The 26,100-nt window shown below is 34.0% G+C and overlaps 1 protein-coding gene across 1 annotated transcript; it reads left to right on the plus strand.

The window, feature by feature from the left end:
* Positions 1-20,075: 20,075 nt before the first annotated feature.
* On the plus strand, positions 20,076-26,100 carry Smp_020400 (hypothetical protein; the record flags this gene model as incomplete). Its single annotated transcript, XM_018793424.1, has 5 exons — positions 20,076-20,823; positions 22,744-22,873; positions 23,815-24,064; positions 25,602-25,804; positions 26,043-26,100. The coding sequence occupies 5 exons, from the start codon at positions 20,076-20,078 to the stop codon at positions 26,098-26,100; spliced, it is 1,389 nt and encodes a 462-aa protein (XP_018647938.1).

Consider the following 26,100-nt stretch of genomic DNA (forward strand, 5'->3'; position numbering starts at 1 on the left):
GTAGGTCCTGGTTTCGAACCTCGCAAGTGCGGGATCGTGGATACGCACTGCTGAGGAGTCCCATAATAGGACGAAATGGCCGTTCAGTGCTTCCAGGTTTTCCATGGTGGTCTAGTTTCAATTGACTCCTGATCTCAACTATATAGAATGTTTAGATTAAAATATAAATAAAAACAAACAATATGAATATTTTGAAATATTGATATAATTTAAAATAAATAATGGAATGTGTATTAGTTAATATTTATAGACATTTTACGGGGGGGGGGCGGTTCAAATAATCATGATGACAATTTTGTTTTAAATAAAACAATGTCCTTCATTATTTTCAATGTTCAATTATTGATAGACAATATATATATATTATAATTATTTTATTCATTGAAATGATTCATATCCGTTTAAGAAAAAGCAAAAAATTAATTATGATGTGATATTTTATTATTATGTAATCATGAACATGAAATTTATTCTAGACAATAATGAGAGTATTACACATATGTGTATAGTATGTTTTGTTAATCTGATTCATTCATTTAAAAAGAAAAGGCATAACCAATAACTTACATTATAATTTGAGGAAGTGAAATTTTGAAAAAATTTAATCAGGAAATAATGATTATGGATTATTATTATTATTACATAATAATAATAATTAGTAAACCTCGTAATTACAATACTTATTTGGTGAATCATTAAAATATTATATATATATATATATATATATATATATTATCCAATAATTATGAAAGATATATTCTATTTGAGTATTTTCAATGATGGTCTAACTTGGATTGGATGATGTTTTCAATGAAATACTGCTTGAACATCTGAGCTACCTGTTCCTGCTATCTAGATTTCTCAACAAGTTATCTAATTTTTTTTGTTTTCATACATCATTATAGCTGTTAATTGCATAACCTATTGAGTTGAGTTTCTGTAAAGTGTACAAATTTTCGTCGTACTAGTTATAAAGGTTCAATCAGAGATACTGTGGTTGCTAGCAATATGCAGCGAAAAGAATGTACATTATTCAGGTGTCAATTGACTGGACTGTTAACTTCTAACTGGTAATCACTCAATATTTTTTGTCAGGATCGATTAAGAAATAAGAAACAGAAACTTGTTGAGATAAATTGTACTGAGAATTCTATATTGTACCAAAAATATACTATTAAATAAAGCTAATCATAATAAATAAAATAAATAAATAAAATAAAATTTTTTTTTACTAGATTGTATGATACCTTCTTGACTTAATATTTTTTTAAAAAAGGTTAAAACTAATGTCCTATCTTAAATATTTGTATATAAATGTGTAGAATAGTTTCTGTGATAAGATTACAGTTTTCATAGTTTATACAATCAAAAGTAAGCTAACTTTCAATGAGTTTTACGAAAAAAAAAAAAGACAGATTTATTGTGTACACTGAAGCAAATAGACTATATACAAAATACTTAGTATTCAAATTATTAAGTCATTACTAATATTCAGATAATAATTGAGAAATACTTTAATAAGATTAAATAATTTTATAAATAAATAACTAATATTAATTGGTTATTTATTTAGAAAACTCATATTGATCTATGACAGAGTGGAAAATTGAAAAATTACAATACTTACCAAACTAATATCAAAGTTAATGAAGATAAGTAAATACAATGTACAGAATTTATAGATAAACAGACTATACTATGCCTCTTTGATTGTTCAACTATAGAAAATAAAGGAGAACTGGTTGATCAGAAGGGGTTTTGTGTAGATTTCAGTATTTTTTTAAAGTTGAAATCATGAGTCAGGTGAAGATAGACCACCATGAGAAACCTAGAAGCACTGGAAGGCCGTTTCGTCCCATTGTGGGACTCCTTAGCAGTGCGCATCCATGATCCCGCCTTATGAGATTCGAACCCAGGACCCACCATCAGTTGACTCATGATTTCAACTATGAAAATACTATAATATCTGCAAACCCCTTCTGTTTATGATCATATACTCATTAGTGAGTGACGCTAAAAAATATTTCCTGGAGTTCTAGTGGGAAGCAGTGACCAGTGGATTTCAACCACGTCTGTTGCGAGATATCAACTCACTGAGGAGAATGGTGGACGGTAGCGCAATTTCGTGTATTAGTAGAAGTTAGACATTAACACCGTTGGATGCCAGCCGGCTCAGTGCTCTGGCGCGAGACTGGTAGGTCCTTGGTTCGAATCTCGTGAGGCGAGATCGTGGATGTGCACTGCTGAGGAGTCCCACAATGGGACAAAACGTCCGTCTACTGCTTCCATGTTTTCCATGGTGGTCTAGCTCCAATTGACTCATGATCTCAACTGGTTGACTGTCATATTCGAGAATATCTCGATAGTGAGCATCTACAATTTCAACAATAACTAGAATAATTAGGTGTAATGATAAGTGAATTACTTTTAGACTTATAATAAATGAAATTCTTTCTTAATATGTTTTCAGGTAATTAATAAACAAGAAAACAAAAGGTTGTCTTTAATAATTTTATAGAAAAGTCATTTATTGACCTTTTAAAAAAATATTTAACTCCTTGAAAATAACAGAAGAAATGGATCGTTTTGGATTGTTTTAACCAATCCATTTTATTATCCGTAAAATTCAAAAAATAGTGATAAAAAAGTTTTCCATTGTATTATTCACTTTATTCTCTTTTTTTTGTTTGAATTTTTAACTCCAACATTAATCAGAATTTATTTTTGAAATGTTTAACATTGAAATATGCTACTCATTTGAATAATAGAATTACAATTAATTTATTCCAAAAAAAAAAACAATTTCAGTAAAATAAACATTCTATGATAGTTTTTTTCTACAGTAATCGACTACCATCTTTTTCATAGTGATTGAACATTGGAAGAACCAAGTATTGAGATTAGAGTAACAGCAAAAAAAGTGCCAATTAAACATCAAGAACCTTAATGATGCAACAGTAAAAAATGTATTAAAGGGGAATGTCTTTAAGCTTCTTTTCACAGCAGACGCAACTAACTATGATGTATTTTTTGTTCTCTGAGCTGGATGATTTGGTCGTGAAACTTTGATCTTCCTTTTGAACGACATCATCAACACAAACTTCGGGTAGAAGTGAAGTGTTTGAATTTCTCCACATGTGGTTCACAGCTTGTCCTGTTCACCTTGATGTTGATTGGTTCTTGTTGACCTTAAATCTGTCATTGTTTATTTTTTTGTTTCGGTCGCTCAGAAGGACGATGAAAGCTCCACGACCAAACCATTCATCTCAAAGAATAAAACACTATCAAAATCATCCACTTAAGCTACAAATCTTCCCCGCCATCGCAACTACCTATGATTACGTATTTTAGCTTCGACTTTAACTTAATAATAATAATTCTTTCATTTTAGGCAAACTACATTTTCTGGATGAATAACTTCCTTATTTTAAAACTAAATACTTCCTTACAGTAAGTCATGTTGAAGAAAATATCAGGAACAAAATTAGTGAACTTTAGAACTAATTTAATTAGCATAAATAAATATCAAATAATATTCTCATATTGCCTTCGAATATCTTCCCGAAAAATGACGCAATTTTTATTTTCAATTAACTAGAAAGTTTAAATATTAATTCAATTGTTCCGTTAATTTTGTTCCTAGTAACTGATTTTGTAGATATAAATGTGTATACTAACGAACACAGTAGTGACACAATACATTTTTTTGCGCCATCAAATTTTCTTTTGTCTTATTTCGTTTATTTTCTCAATATACTCTCCTAGCTGTTTGACTCTTTGAAACAAATAATCTTTGAAGGTTCGTCCGCAGTGTGAAACCAAACATAGGTTAGAAGGTTGGTGAAACTCATGGAGCAATGGGCATGTATTACGGACCGAAAACCATCTTTAAATTGAACTGATTCGAACGAAGGTAATTATTTTGACAATAACTTTGTTGAATAGTATCCAAATTTAAAATGGCGAATCGAAGTTACGATACGATTGTATGAGTCGGTGAATTATTTAATGTGATGAAAACAGAAGAAAAATTCGTCAGTGATATCGACCAGTGACAGAATTATTGTGATTTGTCCAAGGTAGACCATCAATTTGCAATGGTTCATTAGGCATACCAGTTATTAGTTAAGAGTTTATTCATATGTATTCATAAAGGGAATAGAATTACCTAATATATATCGTCAAAGAGTTCCTTTTTATTTCATATTTCACTAGGCGGAGTAAATGGTGAAAGTGGGATATAGTTTACCAAACCTCTATATATTCATTTGATTCTCCACATGTAATTGATAAGTTTTAAAATTAAAGAGATGCGATTTATGTAAATAAATAAAAAAACTGTACTGGGAAATGATTGAGTTAAAATCGTAAGAAGTAGATGTTTTTTCAGGTCCCATTTTGAATTACGTTGTACTAGGACACCATTTTTAGACCTATACGTTGCACTACTTGTAAGTAGTATAAAACAATATGTCGTCTGTAGCCGGTGTAATAGAACGAGTCGTAAGGTGGTTAACCACTTGAAAATAACCTTAAACTCTGATTGACGGGCTTCAATTCAATGGAGCTCATCACGAAATCAAAAAATCTCAGCTTCAATCTACTATGAAATTGTAGAGCTTTACTAAATACTCACCAACTAAGACAAAACAGACGATCACTGTTTTTGGATTTATGATTGTTTGCCAGTTTCCAACTACAGTCACTCTGAAATCTTCATAAATTACCTATCTAATTAGTGTACAAATCTCATCATGTGTTTGCGATTTCCCCGTTGCTGAAATTCAGGAATGTAATTGATTTATCTTCTTGATATAAGTGGATCAATAATAAATTGCTGCGGTATAGCCTTTCTGTTGTGTGTCCAATATTTCACAGCTGGCCTCAATTTAGACACATTAACATGCAAATCTGTTTATCAATGTTACTAGAACAATGAAAGATTGGCGTATCTAAGCAAGGATACCATGTTTTAAATGTATGGATACTAATGAAGTGCTCATTAGAATATCACTAAAATGTCGAAATGTTGAATTACTAAGAAGTTTAAACCTCCTGTTTTTTAAGTAGGTGGTCATGTTTAGAAATTATTGAAAATAAATATAACATAAATTGACTGCAGTCGGAAATATAAATCCTTGGACTCTCGCAGATCGATCTATAAATATCACCCTCATCACAGCACTTGAAGGTCCAAAATTCTTTCCCATGTCAGTTTATAGTTGACCACAACTGACGAGTCTAAAGCAGAAACGAAGCCATCTTCCAGGGTTTCTTGATTTTCAATAGTTCTCCAAATGGTCTCAGCCGATAGCGAAAACTATCTTCAAAGTTTTTCAAATCATTCTACAAAATCTCGAACTAAGTTCAAGAGTGATTTTTTTCACCGTATCGGTTTTACATCAATTTGATGGGTAGACTGATGAGTAAATGATTTCCAGAATCCTTTCAAAATAAATCAGAAACTATTAGAGTGTATATGCTAGAAAACATTCAATTTTGACTAAGATGATAGTTTTATAAGACAGTGAACATGTTTCATTCTGAATGTGAATGAATACAGGAATGGGCAACTAAGAAGTATTCAACACGTAGAAAAAAAATACTTGGTTTTGGTTAGATTTTCACAGTTAATGAATCAATATTGATTTACAAGTTACTGATGCATCGAAACATGGTAAAATACACCTAATGGATTGTGAATAATAACATGGAAGTCACAAAAACTACATTTCAATATCATTTTTCTGAACACCCAAACCTCATATAAGGAAAGGCATACACATAACTTATCGACTGACATGTTGCATCACCACAGACTAAACAATAAAGGTGTATAATATTTAGCAAAAATATACTTGTTACTACTGTGATTAAAAAATTGTTGTTTCAAGTCTGGATCTATTTAAAACAGATTTGATATGCATTTTCTGAACATTGTCACATAACACTAACATGTATACTGATAAAAAAGAAATGCTGAATTAGCCATGAACAAAATGACAAGACATAAGAATGTACCTAATTGTTTACTAGACATACTATCTGTGTTAAGATTGTAAAATGCAAATAAAGTTAAAACAGTTGAGTAAAACGTTACAGCTAAGTATCTTGTGCACACCAAAGGTTCTGAAACGCTGATTAAGGTTGTAGTGATTATGTGATGAAGTAAATGAACACAGGTTAATGATTATTACACAACCATACAATTCTAGTCATACAGTCTATTGCTATCATTCTAATCAACGTTTCTACAAAATTCTTTTGAATATAATATTGTGTTAACTTCATTATTCAATCTCTGTTTGATTTCATTTTTATCCTTGCTACACTACAATGACATTGTGGTTTTTGCTACTAATGTCGACAGATATAAGTAATATGTATCATCACCCGAAAGTGAAATACCTGGGAGCAGAAGGTTAAGAAGATCAAATTAAAGAGAACGAGAATAGAGAATGATTAATGTGGAAACGAAAGAACAATGAAGTCTGAGACGATTGATTGACATTTTGTAAATTAAGTATTTACAGTTTGGTTCTCAGATTTCAGTAAGAGATTCTATAATTTTGCGTTCAAATACATTCGATTTTATCCACTTGTGTTCTCGTTCACTACAATACCAGTACTTCCAATGAAATATCTGTATTAAGTGAGATAAGAACATTAATGTGACATTTATTTCACTTCTAGATCGGTTTTCTGAAGTTATGATCTATACAGTCAACCAAGTAGGGAATGAGACAGATATCCGCTGTTAGGGACATACATATTCAATCAATTGTCCAGTGGTTCCATAAGCAAATTACCAGTCCAATTCCATTAGTTATCCAATTACGGTATTAAATCAATTATCTCGTAATAACAGACATTAATTACTGGATAGAATGTTTTGGATAACGTTTATCATTGGAATATAAGATGGATATTCCATTTTATTTCAGACTAGTTATCTGAATGCACCTCCATCCTAGTATTGATCTTCACACTGTAACTTAAACCGGTAACCTGTCATTTAAAATACCAAAGAATTTCTAACAAGGAATGATCAAATTCACTCCTCGCTTTCGATAAGAGAAGCAATGGAAATTCGCACAATTTGAATAGGATTGATTTTATTTTGTAGTCAGTAAAAAATAAAGAACAACAACAGTATACCTGGTTTCGGTGAAAAATCCCAATTACAATGTTATGAGGAATAATTGCTTCTTGTAATTGATGACAATTAATACAATAAAAACAAGCATTATGATCCGGGAAGGCATTATCTAAATTCGTATTGGTTAGAGAAGGCGGGGATTCAAAAGGGAAGATGATAATTTAAGCAAGAGTAAAAAAAGGCGAGAAATTTAACTTAAATTCGAATGATATAAAAGAAAAGATTGAATATTTATGTAACAACTAACTTTTAGGGATTTGTGTTTTGCTAACTCATAAAATTTCGATATGAATTACAAATTTACAATGATATGATAGAGTTTCGGATATGAACTGTAGTTTGTTTAGTAATAAGAATCAACCTCAAAGATTGGAATAATTGAGATATTGAGGAACTATGTGAGACTAAGATTGTGAGTCGAGTTGTTACAATTTTGAACCATAAATTTATAAGAATTCAAGAGGTAAATCTGTGATCATAAACAAAGTTATGAATAATGGCTTTTGTGAGAAAAATGATAATATAGTCCAAGATGATTGAAAATCCACGCATTACAGTTTAGTGTCCGTGCATATGAGCAAGCCTTCAATAAAGCTGATTCATTCAAGTATTCTAAGCATGAAACAATACAGAATAACCAGTGTACACCAAGAAGTATTAGTTTGTTTTTCTGAGACTCCTTGAACGGCACGCATCTTCGACGATACCCTCGCTCTAACTTCATAAGGGGTCGTTAGATATTTAGCCACTTGATTCTAATCTAATCGATTACTATTAAAATTGATTTACGATATTTTATGTAAAATTCTTTACTAGTCAATTATGCATTACGATTATATGACTTTATTTAAAGATTATTATATTATCAAGATGTTTCATAATTAGTGGAAAATAAATCTTCTTTTCAAAGACTTTGAGGAACGCAGAGACAAAACTTTCGGTTCGAGAGTTTCCTGCCAAATACTGACAACTAATTAACACCTAAGTGGATCACCATGTCGATTCACTTGACCTAAAGGTCACATTGCAAATTCGATCGATAGGTGCCAGTTAGCATTAATGACGATTGACCAATGCAAACTGTTACTTAAGAAAAGCAATTTAACTCCATACATTCAGGGTTTCTCGTTATATTTTTTTGAGTAGTTCGCAACAACGAAAGATCTACAAGTAATCAATCAATCTGATTATATCATCAGTAAAAGGTTGTGGAGGTTGTTTTCTTAATTGAGATCATGAACCGATCATGGATTGGTTAAAGTTAGACACTAACACCATTAGACGCCGACTCAGTGGATTGAAGATAAATCGTTCACATGCGAGGACGATATTTTTATGGTTCTCATTGCCAATTGATGTCAATTTTATAATTTCAAGTGAACAAAACGATAGTCATAGTACTGGTATAAAATATCAGTTAAACAAATGAAATCATTTACTGAGTAGTAAGTCAAAGACAGTAATAAACACATACTGGTTTCAGAGGAGCGGAACAACGTCTACAACATACATAGAACACCGAGTTTTCTCCATTTCTATATTCAAATTTACATGCTCCAGGAAATATGTCAACCAACTGTGAAACATCCTAAATTTTGTTTTCAACAACAAGAAATAATACTAACAGAATCAAAAGTTAAAAAATACCCTAGTAGTTCAATTTAGGTAACCGACAAAAGTATCACACACTGAATGAATAAACTAATGTTAAAGAGTGATAATGATTGGTTAACTTCAAACCATTAAGTTATAAGTGACAACAACATGTCACTTTATTCTGCATTATCGAATCATACCACTAACTTTTACACATAACAAATAAATCAAGTCTTGTCTGTCGAAAACTCAAGATCATAATAAACACATTGTGTATAAATAAAATTACTGTAGTTAAACTTGGCTCGAGCAAAGATATTTGATTTTCTACTATTCTTACAGTAATTCCATTTATGTTAATTCAAAATTGTATGAAGCAGATTTGCATGGAACTATATTATCGTGTGATACTTTAGGAATATACCATTAAGTAATTTAATATATTAGTAAGATGTTTAACAATCTTTTCTATCAAGAACATTAAATTATCAGCAAAGATGGATAGTGGCTAGCAAGGGAAACCAGGATGCACGTTTCGCCCCATTTGAGACTTGTCAGCTGGATGTACCTACATCCCAGAATCGATGTTCACGAAACGCTCGTCCTGGATTCCACTGCTAGCCACTATCCATCTTTGTTTATAATACTTGTGAATTAAGGCAATATCAAGGCAATTCGCACAGGATGCACATATGCCAATCAGAGACTGATCAATTGCAATCCTAAACATCAATGGGAAGATGCAAACAAACAATACAAAATGAATTAAATTATCACTTTTAAAATCTAGGACAGAATACTGTATATATTTTGTAGAACTACCTAAATTATGTTAACTATTTGTCAAGTGTGTAAAGCTTACAACAATTTCTCGCATTTTCATGTTAAGTAAAATAAAACTAAAGTGATTTCAAAATGATTGATATATTCTTTTTTAAACCTTTCCTATGACAGAATATGATGCAATTAAATTAAGATTTATACATATAAAGTGTGATAGAAACTATCTACAATATGGTACTTAACATATACATTGCGTAATGAAGAAAAGCTATAAGAGGAAAATAGTCTGAAAATTCTTGGAGCTCAATTTAAGTGGCAGATACAAATTGATGTAAGAATTTTGTTAAATTAATCTAAATAATGTAAATTAAAACTTTTTGATGTATTATTATGAAGTAGCTTTAAACTATTGGCTTACACTTATATTCAATGTACTTTTTTTATTATAGATTATCGTTTTGTAGAACGGTAGCTCAGTAACATGCGTACTCAATCATAATTTTGTATGTGTTAATTCTGTTGTATTTCAATTTAAATAGCTACATAATTTCTATTTCTCACACAATAAATCTGACACAAAGTCCAGCTGTAAAAGGTATTCGTTTGTGAGTTTTAATTATAAAGTATTATTTTTAAATGGTCTAAATATAACAACAATAAAACTAATAAATAAACACAAGTCTATTTACAGAGTTACGATAGGTTACAGACAATGCGGAAGGTATAACGATAGAAGTTGCTTATCTAAAATCATGATTTGTGGATTAGGGTTAAAACAGTAACCTGTTCAAAACTTTGAGGCTTTTTATTTAAAAACTATGAGGTCATTGGATTAACTCTTCCTATTTTAGAGTGGTTTTAATAAGATGATTATGTATGAAACCAAATAATGTGTTTGTGGGTTTTTGTAATATTAAGTACTGAAAGATATAAGCTGAAATACGTAAGTGGTTAAGATATTTCCTTTTTGTTTAGAGAGACGAGAGGAGAATGCACTAAGTGTTTATCTTATGGAAATGGTTGAAAATGAATGGCACATAAACACTTGAAATACATTCTATCGTACTTTCTGGATCATTACAAATATCATTTATATACATATATACATACATTCCAAGCTTCTGAATTCCTCATAATTTTTTAATTCATTACATTGTATGTTCCTGAATCATATCTTTCATGATTAATCCTTTCTATTACTACTAATACTGTTACTACTTTTGATACTCTAGGATTTGCTCTTACAATTTCATCCCCTGTGCCAAGTGGCTACTGTAACTTAAGCTGATGTACACACGTACCAGGTTCAACGGTGCATTTGACAGGCTGGTATATGCTAAAGTGGAATTTATAGAAATATAGTAGTAATGTCTCGATTACGACCAGGTCCATGAAATATCATCTTATGAGAATGCAAGATGACTCTAAAAACAACTCCTCTAAATAATATATCCAATGAAAAAACATACGATACTTGAATAAAGCAAGATGAGAACAACGTTTGCTCAACATTCGTTTTGTACAAAACCATGAATTTTCGGATGAAAACTCAATACTTAGGTGAAATGCGTTACATTGATGAGCAATTTTTTTTTCTTTTTGCAAGCATTTCTTAAATATAATCGATTGACGTAAAACCAGAACAAAGTCGTAGAGGTAAATAAATCTTCAAGCTAAATAGTCCTGTAAGTCTTCGACATTGATACTGACCTTACTAGTTTTACTGGACACACCCTGGCTGAAGGCGCTCGGTTACGTATCCACACTAGATCGCGAGTGGGTAAGCCGTGATACGCATTGACTGCAACTACTACCCAGCCTAGACCAAACTATTCTCAACATGCCGATAACCTCCCAAATATATCTGTGGCATTTTTAAAGTATTAGCCGAGTATCTTTGCCAGTAAACAGGAGGTAGTGAAAAATATTGAGAAAAACAGTATCGTTTTACCTTCGGAAGTAGTCTCCATACTTGTATTCCCTTTAGAAAATTTACATATTTTGATAGGCTTGATTCATGAGTTGCAAGCAAGCCTCAACAAGTTATTCGAACCTGTGGGATAAGTTTCTTTTTGACTGGTCAACAGAGGATCTTTATCCAGATCCTCAGGTTTTCTCATAACTTCGAAAAGCATTTACATTAGACAAACGGCTACATCAGTATTTTTAAAGTTAAATCAGTAGTATTTTTTAAAACCAAGAGTGACTAGTTACATTTTGTTGTACAGAGTTATGCAAATCATAAAAAATAATCCGATTTCACTGAACAATGAGAAATGTGAACCCCCTCCCCAAAAAAAACAACCTTTTAGGAGATATTATAAAAAATTCTAATTCCACCATAAGCCTGTAAACATTCCATTAAAAGCTCCTTTTTAGTAACAATGACCAATATTAATAAGCTATATTTACTAAAATTATTTTCAGTGTTTATGATGAAGCAGTAGGAAACTGGTAAACTATCCTAATGTCGAGAACAACATAAAAAGCCGAAGGCTATTAAAAATCAAGTTGTGAAACTAACGCATATCTCAGGAAACTAACAAACGGACAACATGACATATGACTAAGCCACGAAAAAAGAATCTTGAGCTTGAAGGGAGAAAACTTCCGTCGCCCGAAACTTTGAAAAAACCTGCAGATATTTGTACATACATATCTCGAATCGATTTCTAGCATCGGTAGCTGTAAATAAATCCCCAAAATCAATAGCATCGTAAGTGTTCGACATTGGATGCTGACCAAATTAGTTTTAATGGACTCGTTTAGCTGAGGACGCTCGGTCATGCATCCGCACTAGATCACGGTTTGGAACGGCGTGCGCAACGTCTCCTGTGATTACTAGCCAGATTAGATCAGTCACTCCTCGAAATATTGATAACCCATCAAATATATCTTTCAAACTCCTCGCTTCTGACTTTTGATTTCACTGGGTGGGTACGATTCAATTATAGAAAGTGTTACTGGTAAAGTGTTGTCAGACTGCAATACCTATGCTATCTTCAGAACCAAGAGTTTCGACCACGAAACTTCAACCTTCGCTTTTCTGAAAGTCTGAATTCACCATAAAAGTTACATCCAAAAATAGTAGGAGCAGGGTACCGAACAAATAAAACAGAACTTTCGTCCAGAAAAATATCAAGGAAATCAAAAGAATTCATATACACAAATATTAGAAATGCAAGTCAACTGAAACGTCTGTGTAGTAACATGAATGCAGATAAATAACGAGTTTTGTTAAGTTATATGTATGCTTTGAACAGACCCTAAGGCTGCCTATACATGCAATGGAAAGCGAACAGAGCATCTGAACACAGCAATGCAAGCCTAAAGTATGAGTTATATGGATAATAACTACCCTAATAGTGTTACAGAGTTCCTATTCTACTTAGCGCCCCCAATAATTTGGTTTCAAAAGTATGTGGTGACCTGCATTCCTCGACGAGAACAAGATTGGAATAATGGAAACAATTATTATTAGAACCAATTGTATCAAACATTTATTTAGCGTACTCGTTGTTGTTTACCTGTATCAAAGTCACTTTCCGTTCGGTCGTCCGCCTTGTTTGTTTCCAACTTTCTTACGCTCTGCCTTTATTGCCTGTACTCGTTGGCACCTCTCGGCATTCTTTCGATACCACGAGATCGCCAATAAATATACTCTATCTGGATCAGTTAGTCTTCTGGTTTGTGAGTTATCAAAGGGACCAAGTCGTTTTTGGGCGCGTAATCTTATTGTAGTGGTGATCATAGTCAATCAAGACTCAACTCCATCTACAAGTATATGAAAACTATTGAGTTGATAAATATTTGTCAGATAGTATGTTCAGTGGCAAAATAACACTTCTTCGAGAAGGCTTGGGGTAAGAGAGCGGTCATCAGAAAACATATGATATGTAGTTCCAAATAATTAACAGCACATTGTGTACATCAACTTCCCAAACGAAATGGACACTCTACATCGACAGCAGACTGAAATTTCCTAGTCTTCGAACCCATGAAGTTTTTCGATAGGAGGTGTGTTGTGGTAAAAAGTTGTGTAAAAGTTTTACACTCATCAACTGATGGCAACGTGAACTTCAGAAAACATCTCATTTTCATTGTCAGACTCAATCTTAAATGAACAAGGTTGAATTTAACTCAGTCTATATATTTGATGAATTTCTAGAACAATGAAATCTAACTCTTGAAAATTTCTGGAGCAATTGCTTACGCTGTTTGCAGGGTCATGGAACTCCATAAATTCATCACTCAAATTCAGGAACTAGAATTCGTTTTACTTTGAAAAGGACAGGAGGCTTGGTGGCCAGTGTTAATTTTTCAAATAGTGATCTCCCAGTTCATTCAACTTTCTTTTGAAGGCATCAAAAGATGGCTCTTCAATCACGTGTTGAGATAATGAATACCATTTGTCGATTATTCGACGGAAAAGTGGATAATCAACTGACAAGTAATTTGTCCTGGACTTGTGAACTTTTGAGGGGTGTTCTCGTAAATTCCCTGTCTCGTAAGACAGGAAATGCGATAGCATATTGTCACAGATTTGTCACAAGGTAATTCAAAAACTGTGATAACGTCGCCTCCAGTCCTTCTACATAGTATAATAATAGGAATAGTTATAGTTCGGTCAGTCGATCATCATATGGGAACTTTGCTATTCTGGGAGTCATCATTTAGAAGGCTCTTGATTAAATCCAGTGAAAACTTTGTTCCTCAAGACCAATAATCATTTTGCAAAGGATAATACTTCGAAATGAATATGAATTGGCCCACTGTGACCTGTGAAAGATCTCCATTTAACATCCTGCTCTGAAGCCAAGGTGACTTGATTTGTGCACTAGCACAAAATTCTCAACTGGGTTTTGTGCACAGGAGGTTTCTAGATGTTCTGGGAGCAAGTCTAATTTTTCTGCATGCCACAAATCACTATAATATTTTCATGATAGTTTTTTGTGAGATGACGCATGTGTGGAGCACCAAATGTATCAATACCAAAACAATGATAGGATTACTGAAAAAATATGAGGACAATGAATAAAATACATATATATGAATACACATGACAAAAAGTATGGAAATATACTTGGATTATGAGTAGGAATAATGTTCGACATTTGGTCTCGTGATCCTCAATTGCAAGTCAATAACTCCAAATATGCTAGATACAAACGAAGGTTATGTGTATACAGAATAATTGAATAATTTACAAGTCAACACGATCTGTAAGTGTAGACAGCAAATATACTTGCGTTTTTTGGAGCCTCCGCTGACAAGTAAGAACAAGAAGTGTGTGTAGCAGTATAGTAGTTGTGCAGTAGTTGTATAAGTGACATGAAACTGCAGAAAATGTCGACAATAACATAATTCGCTTACAAAAGAACTATATTAGTTAGCTCCTCATGTTCTACTGGAAATATTGCACCAATACATATATGCATGTTAAGAAATTTGTGCGCTAGTGGCGCATGCAGTGTCAATGTACGGTGTTATAATATGTATATAGTTGTTCATTAAGAAAATAATGTATTGTAATACTCATGATTATAAAATACTAGACTCTGTAGGCCTATTCACATGAAAGAAAAGGGAATAAAGTTTTTGCCTTGAATATCACTTTATCCAACGGAAATAATCCTCTTCTTTGAATGATAAATTGTTCACTTGTCTCTTTGATGACTCGGTGAAGCACTTTATATTGACACTTTTATGACTTTCTAACTGAGTCGATGAGGGCAAAAATGAGTTCGCATATTTGAAATATTTGTCAAGCTGAGCCTGACGACCATGCTCACAATGATGTATCGCCTTTAACCTACTGCATATTCTGCCATAAAAATTTTGCAAAACGTATTGAGTCGATTAAGACTGTGTAGTCAGAGCCAACTAGTTGTCCTAGTGCGAGTGGAGATGTGCCATAAACTTGCTCAAATGATGCATAGCCGATGTCTTCTTTGATGGTTGAACAGATCTCATGGAGAAAAAGTGTCAATAAGTCACTCTGTTTGATCGTGTCAGCCTGTACATTAGTGAGCTTCTCAATTGACGCTGGAATCGTTTTTCCAATCCATTCGCTGCTAATTGCTAGGCTGATGATTCATGTGATTCGATCCACGACTTCTGGCGAACTCCTGGAATAGGACATTAAAATTAGGAGCCACAGTATGCAATGGTGGTTATTGGTACCTCATTGTTTGATATAAAGTAGTCCCGGAATATCTGTAGCCTTACTGTCTACTTCGTTATTAGCACTGCTCTAATTATAGGCCTAACCCTACAATTGTAGAGTTGTCATGATGTAACTGCCCAATCTATAAGATCCTACGTAGAAGTCACATCATTGTCTACACTGACTCATCATATCTTAATCGTCACCAACATATGATGGAGAACACACTTAGGCTGAAGACAGATCAGTATATTTAATATGAAAAGTGACAAGACAGCACACAAGAACAACCACGCCTGCATGGCTGGGCCATGCCATCCGATGATTTGAATCGGTTGAATTCCTTCCCTACCGCCTTCTCCATCGTTGGCTTTTTCTCCGCAATAGGTGTTGAATATCTATTTTCCCAGTTTCCACGTGTTCAGCTGTGACGAATATGTAGTTACGGCCTGAATGTCACTACATATCTACTATCTATCAACTATATCTGCAGACTGTAATCCATTTTACAGTGCAATCCGTTGATGCAACAGATTACACAACTTTAAAATGTTGATATAATATGCAGTTTATGGGATCACAACTTTGTCCTTTCTGTTGCTGTCGATGACTCATAACCTTGATTCACATTCAGAATTTCGAAAGATGCCAAAAGTATCCGAAGTTTGACAACGCCTTAACACGTAAAACCTTTATATTCGATGTATGCTAACCCAGTCAAATAAGAAGTCGGAAGTGACGAGACTCGAAGTTATATTGAAAGGTTATTGATAACTTGAGATGCGTTTGGTCGAAGCTGATTGACAGTTGTAAGAGATTCATGGCATGGCGTTCCCACTCGCTATCTGATGTGCATGCGTGACCGAGCGCCTTCAGGTAGGTGTGTCTAGGTCAACCCAGTGCGATCAGTACAAAATGTCGAAGACTTACGGGACTATTTATTTTGGGGATTTATTCGGCGCCACATTTCATACTGTAGAACATCAACGTTGATGTTCCATGTCGAAATGATTGGCAGGGCCTACTATAGTTAGACGAGAATGGTGACGAACCAACTAACGCTGAAGTCACACCTCGCGACCAGCCCTTACGTGGATTGAACGATCGACGCATCAAAGGATCATGGACGCTATGGAGACTGTACAACACAAAGGACGTTATTACAAGAATATATTAGTTAAGGTACAACCACGAAAATACAGAAGTGAAAGAACAACCACTGCCGCGTGGGCCAGTCCATGGCATATCATTGATTGATGCGCGCTGACTATCCTTGACCTTGACAGGGATCGATGATCTGTTCGATATTCAGTGACATTTCACCGACCCTACAATACAGTCGTTCACGATTCTCAGTGAACGGTAAGCATAGTGAGTCATTTCGTACCATACATCTTGGCTGAGCTGAGTACACGGACTGAATAGACCGGTTAACATTATGGTTAAAATGCACGTTCAGTTCGAAAATTAACTGTTCTACAGACTCTCCTGGACGTCAGTTGATCGCGCCACAAACAATTTAAGCTACAGAGAACGAAGAATAAGCTTTTTACTCAATAATGATTCGGATAAAATATTATTTTTTGACAGTGTATTAAGAAGATGAAGATTATCAGAACTATATAGTTCTTGACTGTAGATATTAGTTATCAAATGATTGTTTAACACGATCTAATGAGTACATAGTCATCGGGATTTCGAAATGTCACTGTTCCGCAGAGTGTTGAATGTATTATGCAATGAATTATATAGAGGATGAGTACAACCTCAAAAGTATTGAGTGCAATAAGGCAGGTCGATGACCACACAGGTTTATCAGTCATTCAACAGAAAAGAGAAAATGTGACCCTTGCATTATGGAAGAGCAAATAACTCGTGATTCGTACTTTGATGCTTTCGTCCTAATAAAACGTCACCTTCGTGATTTTTTTCATTTTGGCTATTACATTTTGCGGCTAGAAAACTACAAAGTTGAATGCCTCCAGGACAACAAGCATTAAACAATAGCTCAAACTGGCAATTATTAGTAAATACTCAGAGAATAATTATTAAAGGTAAAAAAAGTAATGAGCTACTGAATAAATGTATATTAGTGCCAGCCTGTTCCATGAAGGTCAAGTACAATCAATCAGTTCCATTTGGCCCTGATAACAATAGTGTTAATTGAACTACATGATCACATTATACTCCAGAAGAATACTCAGTTGAAAAAACGTAATATTGCTACACAAACGTGTTATCAGTATACTGGAGGTGACGAACATCTCAAATCTTATATACTGTTGCAAAAATAGGTGGTCCGATTATCCACTGATCTAGTCTCCAGAAAACTTTGAAAAGCTGATTAAATAAAACATAGTTTCTATTATTAAACTTCAAGTTTATTCACACTGTTTCGAAAATCCTTGTACGATGTTAGAGATAGCCAGCACGAAATACAAGTTTTGCGCTATCAGCATTCTCAAGGTCGTGGAACGTTATCTGTATCGTAATGTTATGTTTTGAGATGAGACTAACTTCAACTAGATATCTTGTATGAAGTATACAAATAGAAGCTCAAAAATTTTTGTAATAGTTGTGATATCTGTTTCGCTAGTAAGCATATATTCGCGTTGTATTTTGTGCAATTGCATTTGTGATACTATAATTTATGGAAGACTTTTGAGCTACTCCAAAGTGACCTTGGGTATCTCCACTTTCTAACTAGGACCAAATAAGGGTTATAAACCAGTATGAGTAGTCAGGATTATGATTTACAGTTGATGGTTAGCGTTGGGAATTAGATTAGTGGTTATCATCACGAACTGAGATAAGCTATTATTACCAAAACGCTATTTAGACAAGTAGGTGAATAAATTTCGCTCCAAAACCCGAAACTAGTTATCTTATATCTGATTAATTCGTCCATAAATTACAGTCTCACTTCTAACTGCGACAAAAATGCCTTCCGAGCAAATATTACACGTAAAACTTCGAAGCTCATCTAAACAACCAATAAAGGGATAATAAAGGAGAAAATAGATTGCAAAATTTTGGGGAAACGCGCCTAAATGTCTGTTTTTTCGTCTGTTTCGGAGAAATGATGCGGATTTTCCCCTATATGTCGCTCTAGGTTTCAAATGTCGCCCAATTGTCTACTTTTTGGATAAATACACGCCGAATTGTCTATTTTTCACCTAAATATACGCCTAATGCACTTTCGGCCAGTCCGACTGAAGAATTCTACCCTCACTCCAGAAGGATAAGGAAACTTTGAAATGTATCCAACGACAAGCCACGGAATCAGTTTGGCGACTCAAATTCAAGTCTTTTGAGGAGCGCCTTCAATCACTGAACCTTTACTCCTTAGAGTACAGTTGTCTTAAAGGTGATGTAATGGACTACAACATCCTTAATACTTGTAAGCATCCGCGTAAACACCTACTCAAGCTTAGTCCCAGCACAAACCTAAGGAGTAACACCAAGAAACTGGAGACACAACACAAAAGAAAGGACTGTAGGCACCTCTACTCCTTAAGGGTAATCAAATGCTGGAATTTGCTGCCGGTCAAGCTAGTCCAGGCGACTTCTCAGAAGTCCTTTAAGAGGAAACTTGCCGTATTCTTAAGTACTAAAGACAGTATCTTGCTATAATTTACTATTCTTTTTCTCTTTTATCGTTAAATATATCTAGATTCTTGCCTGAAGGTATCGGGGATCCATTGTTACCAGATGCAGAAGCCCGTTGAGCAAAAGCTTCTCCTATTCCATCCACAACTATTTGATATACACGCTTGGGATCGGAAGACTTATAGTTTCTATTAGTGTTACTGAGAATTCCTCTGAACTAATCGAACGACCTTTCTCTATTACTCTGGGTTGTCGATTTCATTGTACAGTTTCAATAGTAATAAGTATATTTTATCAACTGTTTCATCAAATTAAAGATAACTCCTGGGGATGGTTTTACACTTCTCTGAGGGGATCGACCGAGTAAGCAGAAATACATTATTGGGTCTGCTTTCACCTGCTAGAACTAGCTTAAGCTTTTTGGGTGCTTTGCTTGTTTTTAAATGAAAACCTACATATTTCGTGATTTGGGACTTATTCCTATTAAAAAACACCCCAGTATATCTAATTTACTTGTACAGAATTTTCGTGCAAATGTTTTCACCCAAATATTTTCAATGCCTTTAGACTAATTTTCATTTCTTTTCCTACCAATGCTTTTAGGTGAAATCCCTGTTGATGATTTCTTGACTCAGAGTCCACTAAGAATATTTCATATAGTTCCTTTCAAATGCAATCGTGAACAAATGTTTGTATGGAGAAATGGTTTCCTAATTAAAATTAATACTGTACATGCCGGTATAATTCTCACTAATATTCTCAATGTTCAATATATTCAATGCTTATGATTTACTTACAGTAAATTATCCACTTTTCCAGTTAAAGGGAAATATTGACCCTTATTGTCAATGCCAATCAGTTTTTGTTTCTGTTCACAATGATCGTGAAAGCGATTGGGAAATGGAGTGGACTTTATGCGAATCAATGTTCAAAGTATTTGTTCCACTGTCCGTAGGATGTAATACCTTGCAATTAAGGTGTGAACACTATCTCGTTGATTTTCGAATAGCGTATGTACATAATCGTGACTCTCCATATATCGTCAAGCCTATTTACGTAATATGCTCTGATGATACCGGGTGGTTCCAAGCTCCTGAGGGGATGGTTCCCACGAAAGAAAGTGCTTGTAAACGTATCGGACTAGGAATTAGATTGTTGCAGACTTTGACTGCAGAAGCCTTTCTGTCTGAACTTGGAATAAGACGCACTTTTATAATTAAGGAAGAATTCAATCGTAAATCATCGCAAAATATTTCAGACTGGTCTTCCGAAGCGTGCTGTATTTGTCACTACTCAAGTCTCAGTAAGACGTTTGTTAGTAGCAATACTCCCGAAGATGTGTGGCAGAAGTTGGCATACGAGCTCTACGAAAAATATCCTTATAACTTCGAGAACATAAAATGGATTGCTTTTATGGCCTGTACACGCTATCATCCCTCCGAGAAAATTAATTCCGAATTTCTGAGTTACAATGAAATACTTCTTCGGACAACAGCTCATTTCGCTCTCGGTAAGCATCCTCTTAGGATTATGTTTTTATCATTATATACTTCGAAAAACTATTCTTTCCTAAAATTTCGTTGGCTAAAACAATCACTGTTTAAAAATGAGACAGTTTTAAAGGATCTAGTTTTTGAAGGTTCCCACCAACGGCCGTTTAGTTGAATGAAGGGCATATATTTTTTGTTCCATTCGAAACATAGGGAGACAAACGTGGATACTTGTTTATATTGTTTTGTTAAATCAAATATGTTATTCAATGGTTTTCTTAAAATACACCACTGGTTTGTTTCAATTCTTGGTAGTGTAAGATGAACATTAGATCTACCTGTTATGGAATTTCCCTTTTATTGGTAGTGATAGTTGAAATCACTAATTTATGGGATGATTGTCAGTGAAAAGAGCATACCAGCAATATCATGAGGCCTTACGAGTTATATTCGTTTAATTTAAACCCAAAGTCAAAGTTATTTGCATGATAAGGTTTGAATAAAGAAAAGCACTTGGACTAATCTGCGCATTAAAACATGATACGCTCATGTGTTGATCGAGACAGTGTATGAAAGGAAGTCTTCAGGTCTCGCTGGGTTGATAGACCAAGAATCTATATCATTATAATAAGAAAGATTGGTTTACTAGAATAGACACGACCAATTCTAAAAGTTGGCTGTAGTCTCAGTAATAAACCTAGTTCTTCTCAGCTAATTGTGAAAGTGGATTATCAGTCAACTGAAACTGCGATTATTGACGGCCGGTAGTGTTTCTGATACTGACTGATAACTGAAATAGTTCGCCTTCGAATGTGTGTGTGACAATCCAGTGCCTGCAAGCATTTATAAGACCTAGTTGTATTCACTGAACAGCATATCTATTGATTTTCCTTATGAGTTTGAAAAAAGCGTTAACTTGAACTGCTGAAAGCGTATAACTGCATCGGTTAGTTGAAGCAAAATAGATCACTGAAACATTATGAAAAATCGAAGTGATTTTTATGGTTGAAGGAAAATTTTGAAAAGGAATACTCAAAAGAAAGTGAACATGGGTTTCTTAAAACCCACTGGTCGGTAATTGGTTTACGTATTTTCCTGAACTTCACAAATATATACTTGCAAGCCAACGAATAATGATCCAGTAATTTATATGATAAATAATCTACTCCTGGGTTTGAAAAAGAAAAGAAATTACAAACGAATATAAATGCCAGTGACAAAGCAATAATAATTCTTGTTATTTCGAGTTCACCAGGTTTGATAAATACCACGGTTATAAATTTAATGTCCATTTTTCAATATAAGTCTCCTAAAAATTACTCGCAGTGATTATTATACAAAGAAGTCACACTGAAGTGTCATCTAGTGGATATTATACCGAGCCAAATCCACACCCAGTTAGTGGGGAATTCAAATGAAAAACTTTACATTTAGTCGGTGTATGATTTTACACTTAGTTTCTTCTTAGCAAATCGTACTTGGGGATATAAGATCCTCAACAGTATGGTAGTTTAAATTACAATGCAGAATCCACATCACTCCATTAAATCAGATCTGGGAATCTGACCTTAGTCAGTAGTTCGTGCTCGGAAATAATGGTTTTATTGACCAGTTAGTTTCATTAAATTACGTTTGATGCATGTAACTATCAAAATAATTCATTACTTACTTACGCCTGTCACCCCTCGTTGAGGAGCATAGGCCACCCACTAGTATTCTCCATTCAACCCTGTCCTATATCAAAATAATGCATAAAGTAAATTTTAATAAGCTTTCTTTTTATTGATATCCGGTTGATCCATACATGATGATTCAGTTTAGATTTTATTTGTTGGTTTAATATTCTCGTCTTGTCAAATTGCGGTTAAGGTTCCCATCTGATAGTGTCAGGCTTATTTTGATTTATGAAACGCTCACTTGACGTTTTTTTGTATGATTAGGAACAGGGGGTTTAGCCTTGCTTGGAACGGGGACTTTACATGCTTGGCCAGAAAACCTTGAAGATTTGGAATTAGTTTTGGGCAATACAAGATTTGTTGACCCAACATTGATGGATGACACTGCTTATCGGTGAGTTGTAGTCGCGAGATGTGTATGTAAATTATTTCCCTCTTAAACGATAAGTTATCATCTATAATTAAACCACTGTGTTGTTATACCTGTTGTTTGACTCTAATATGTTCGAATCGATAATAATCTTGATAAAATATTAATCCTATTTACTTCTGTCGAAAAATCCTGTTAACAACAACATAGATATAAAAATTTGAATACAAAAGCATTTGAGAAATGCATATTTCTGGAATTTGGTAATGCAGATGATAGCCAACTCAGTGTATAATGAATACCTCATCATGTATCTAAAATAAATAGTATATTAAGTACAGAAAACTGATTAAAGTATAAATGATAGACACACATAGGGCACTCATACTTAAGAGCGCACATGACATGGTGAACAAGATTGTAGATAACAAAGTACATGGGAAGATCATAGAATGTCTGACTAGGTCAGACAAAAACAGACTTCATCCAGGTATGAAAAGGGCTGTCATTGTACATATTACAGTTTATTTGGTTCTGTTGAATCAAGTCTAAATGGTCTGTTCAAAGTATCCATTTGAATGTATTCTGATAAATTTGAAAAAACTCAACCTGATTCCACATTTGATGTTATTTACATAAGTCAACCAAACCGATCTAAAAGTCTTATTCTCCTCCTACATTCTGTTGAATATTTCTTATCATTTCAAAACTTCAATTCAGATTAGTGTTTACGAAGGCAGTTTGCTGAACAGTGTTTGTCATACAAACATTACCTATGGAAAAGATTGATTCGCATCGTTGTTCGAAGGTAATCTTTTGTAGCCGTCTCTAAATCTTATTTAAAGGGAGTTCATAGCAGTAGCTATCATAACTCTGTTCATTTTGATAATTAGAAATGAATATAACTTTCTTCACGATTCTCAGTCCGTATTTTACGTGATGTTTTTCATTGATCCCTTTGTCAGGCACACCTATTGGGCGGCTTTTGCTACAGGATTGGGTGCTGTTTGGCATGAATTAGGTCATTGTTTTGGACTGGAACACTATCCTCAGGGTATAATGTTTCGTGGTGATGATATTAATTTATGCCTTGGATTTCCACCTCCTGATTCTATTTGTCCACATGAATCCGATATGAATGGTAAATCTGTCCAAGCTACAGATCGTTATGATAGTTCAAATCCTCCAAATAAATATAGAAGAGACCTTTGTCAAGTATGCCAGTCCTGGTAATATTAGGTGATTTTTTTCAGTATTAAGAATTTCGGTTATTTAAAATAATGATTATTTCAATGGTCTGGTAAAAAACAAACCGGAAATTGACTGCACTCAACAATGACATGGTTTTTATCAAATATTTTGATGGTTAACATAAGCTCTGAAAGATTCTAAACTTGGGGAGAAATAATATGAAAATTCAGTCACATTAAGCTACTGGAGAAACCTTTTTATACGATTATTTGCAAATTGTTATTAAGAGTTTACCTATCTTAGATGATTGGTGTCGGCCTCCACAGATTATACTGCGATGAACATTTTTTATGCAAGGCTCATTTTGTTTTAAGAACCAGGCAGCAAAGCCTTTTATGCTTTAAGAAATTTACAAGTTGTTTATCTTCCGCTAATAACCACAATCTAATTAGCCTGTTTTGTGATCTTCCCCAGCATTGTCGGCTATTTCCACTTTTATTGAAATATTACAGCAGTAAAAACCCTTTACATCCATTATCTTGCCGATTTATCTCTCATTCGGCTTCTTTCTGATTCATGTAGAATACACAGACAACTAATTCATGTCGGTTGATAAAGTAAGGTCTTCTTAACATAAATTGGTATATTGTTAAATAAGTTAGTTGGTTAAGTTATGAAATAACCCCTGTTGACTAGTTTGGCTGGGACATATGCTCATCACATCTACCTGATTCAACATGTTACCTTAATGCTGGCAATCTAAGCCGATGTATTCTTGTCTCAGGTCCTACGCTTATATAATCAGGTGAACTGTCTAAACCGTTCCAATTTGCCCATTGTATTCTAATGAGCCTCAACCCAATAAATCTGTAAAACCCGATAGGAGCTATTACGTAAGTAAAATACAATACACTTGATGTAATGGACCGAAGTAGAGGATTATTAACTGCGTTCTGACCTTAGTTTTCATCCTTTATCATTTGATAAGTCATTTAGTTATTTAAGTTATTCGGTTAAGATTTGATTGTCGAATCCATGAACGAACTACCAGTTTGGCTATCCCAGTCATTCTAGTAATGCCATAAATTTGATTATCCTGTCATTATCTATAATAAATTGTATATTACATCTCATATATTTCGGGATATCATGAGCTTTATCTACATATGTATAGGCGAACTCCAAAGCTAAATGGCTTAGATCCTTGTTGGAAGGTAGATATTTAGGATGAATTCGAATATGGGACTCGATTATTCAAAGTTTTATGTGTTAGCCCTCAAACTCCCTGGTACTGCCAAGAGTGGGGAGAGCTCGCTCTCCCTCGAAATGCCCTCACATAGCCTCGAGTATACAGCCACTGCCAGGGAACTCTTTAATATAGTTCGGTAGTCAAACATAAAGTTTATTTCTATTAAAATAATCATTTAAATCTCACAAGTAAGCCAAGTAGAAACATTTGAATATTGCGCGTAATTTACAAAGCTTACTATATTTATGCTTTCCAAATAATGATATGTATTTTATCATCTGACAAACGATTATATGGTGAACGTTTTTTTAGATCCAACCCCCGAAGTCAATGTCCCGTGCTATACAATTTCAACGCATAATGCAGTTTCATCCAATGAAGTCTCGTTTACATTCTTCAGATCAAACCACAAGTAAGGAAACGAAATTTAAGCGATGGGGATTTTGTAAGTCTTTATGGCATCAAGGTTCTGCTTTTTGGGGAACAAAGGCGCTTTCAAAGCTACTTTCATGTCCGTAAGTTATATATGGAAGCTTATTCCTGAACAATTTTACAGAAAAAACCCCATGTTACATTTTAAGATGTTCAATCCTTTTATTCGTGGTCACAAGACATTTGTATTGTAAACGTTTTTTGATTAGGACTATTTTCATCCATTCTCCAACCCTTGATTTGTGCACTTTATAAAGGTATGCAATTATTTTATGTAAAGTATCTTCATATTCATTAAAAACTTTTTAAATTTTTTTTTAGATGGATTATCGAAACACCAGCTTTAGATAAAGAAGACAAACTACCTGTTCAAAAATGA

This window comes from Schistosoma mansoni, chromosome 1 (assembly GCF_000237925.1).
Source record: "Schistosoma mansoni strain Puerto Rico chromosome 1, complete genome".
Lineage (NCBI taxonomy): Eukaryota > Metazoa > Platyhelminthes > Trematoda > Strigeidida > Schistosomatidae > Schistosoma > Schistosoma mansoni.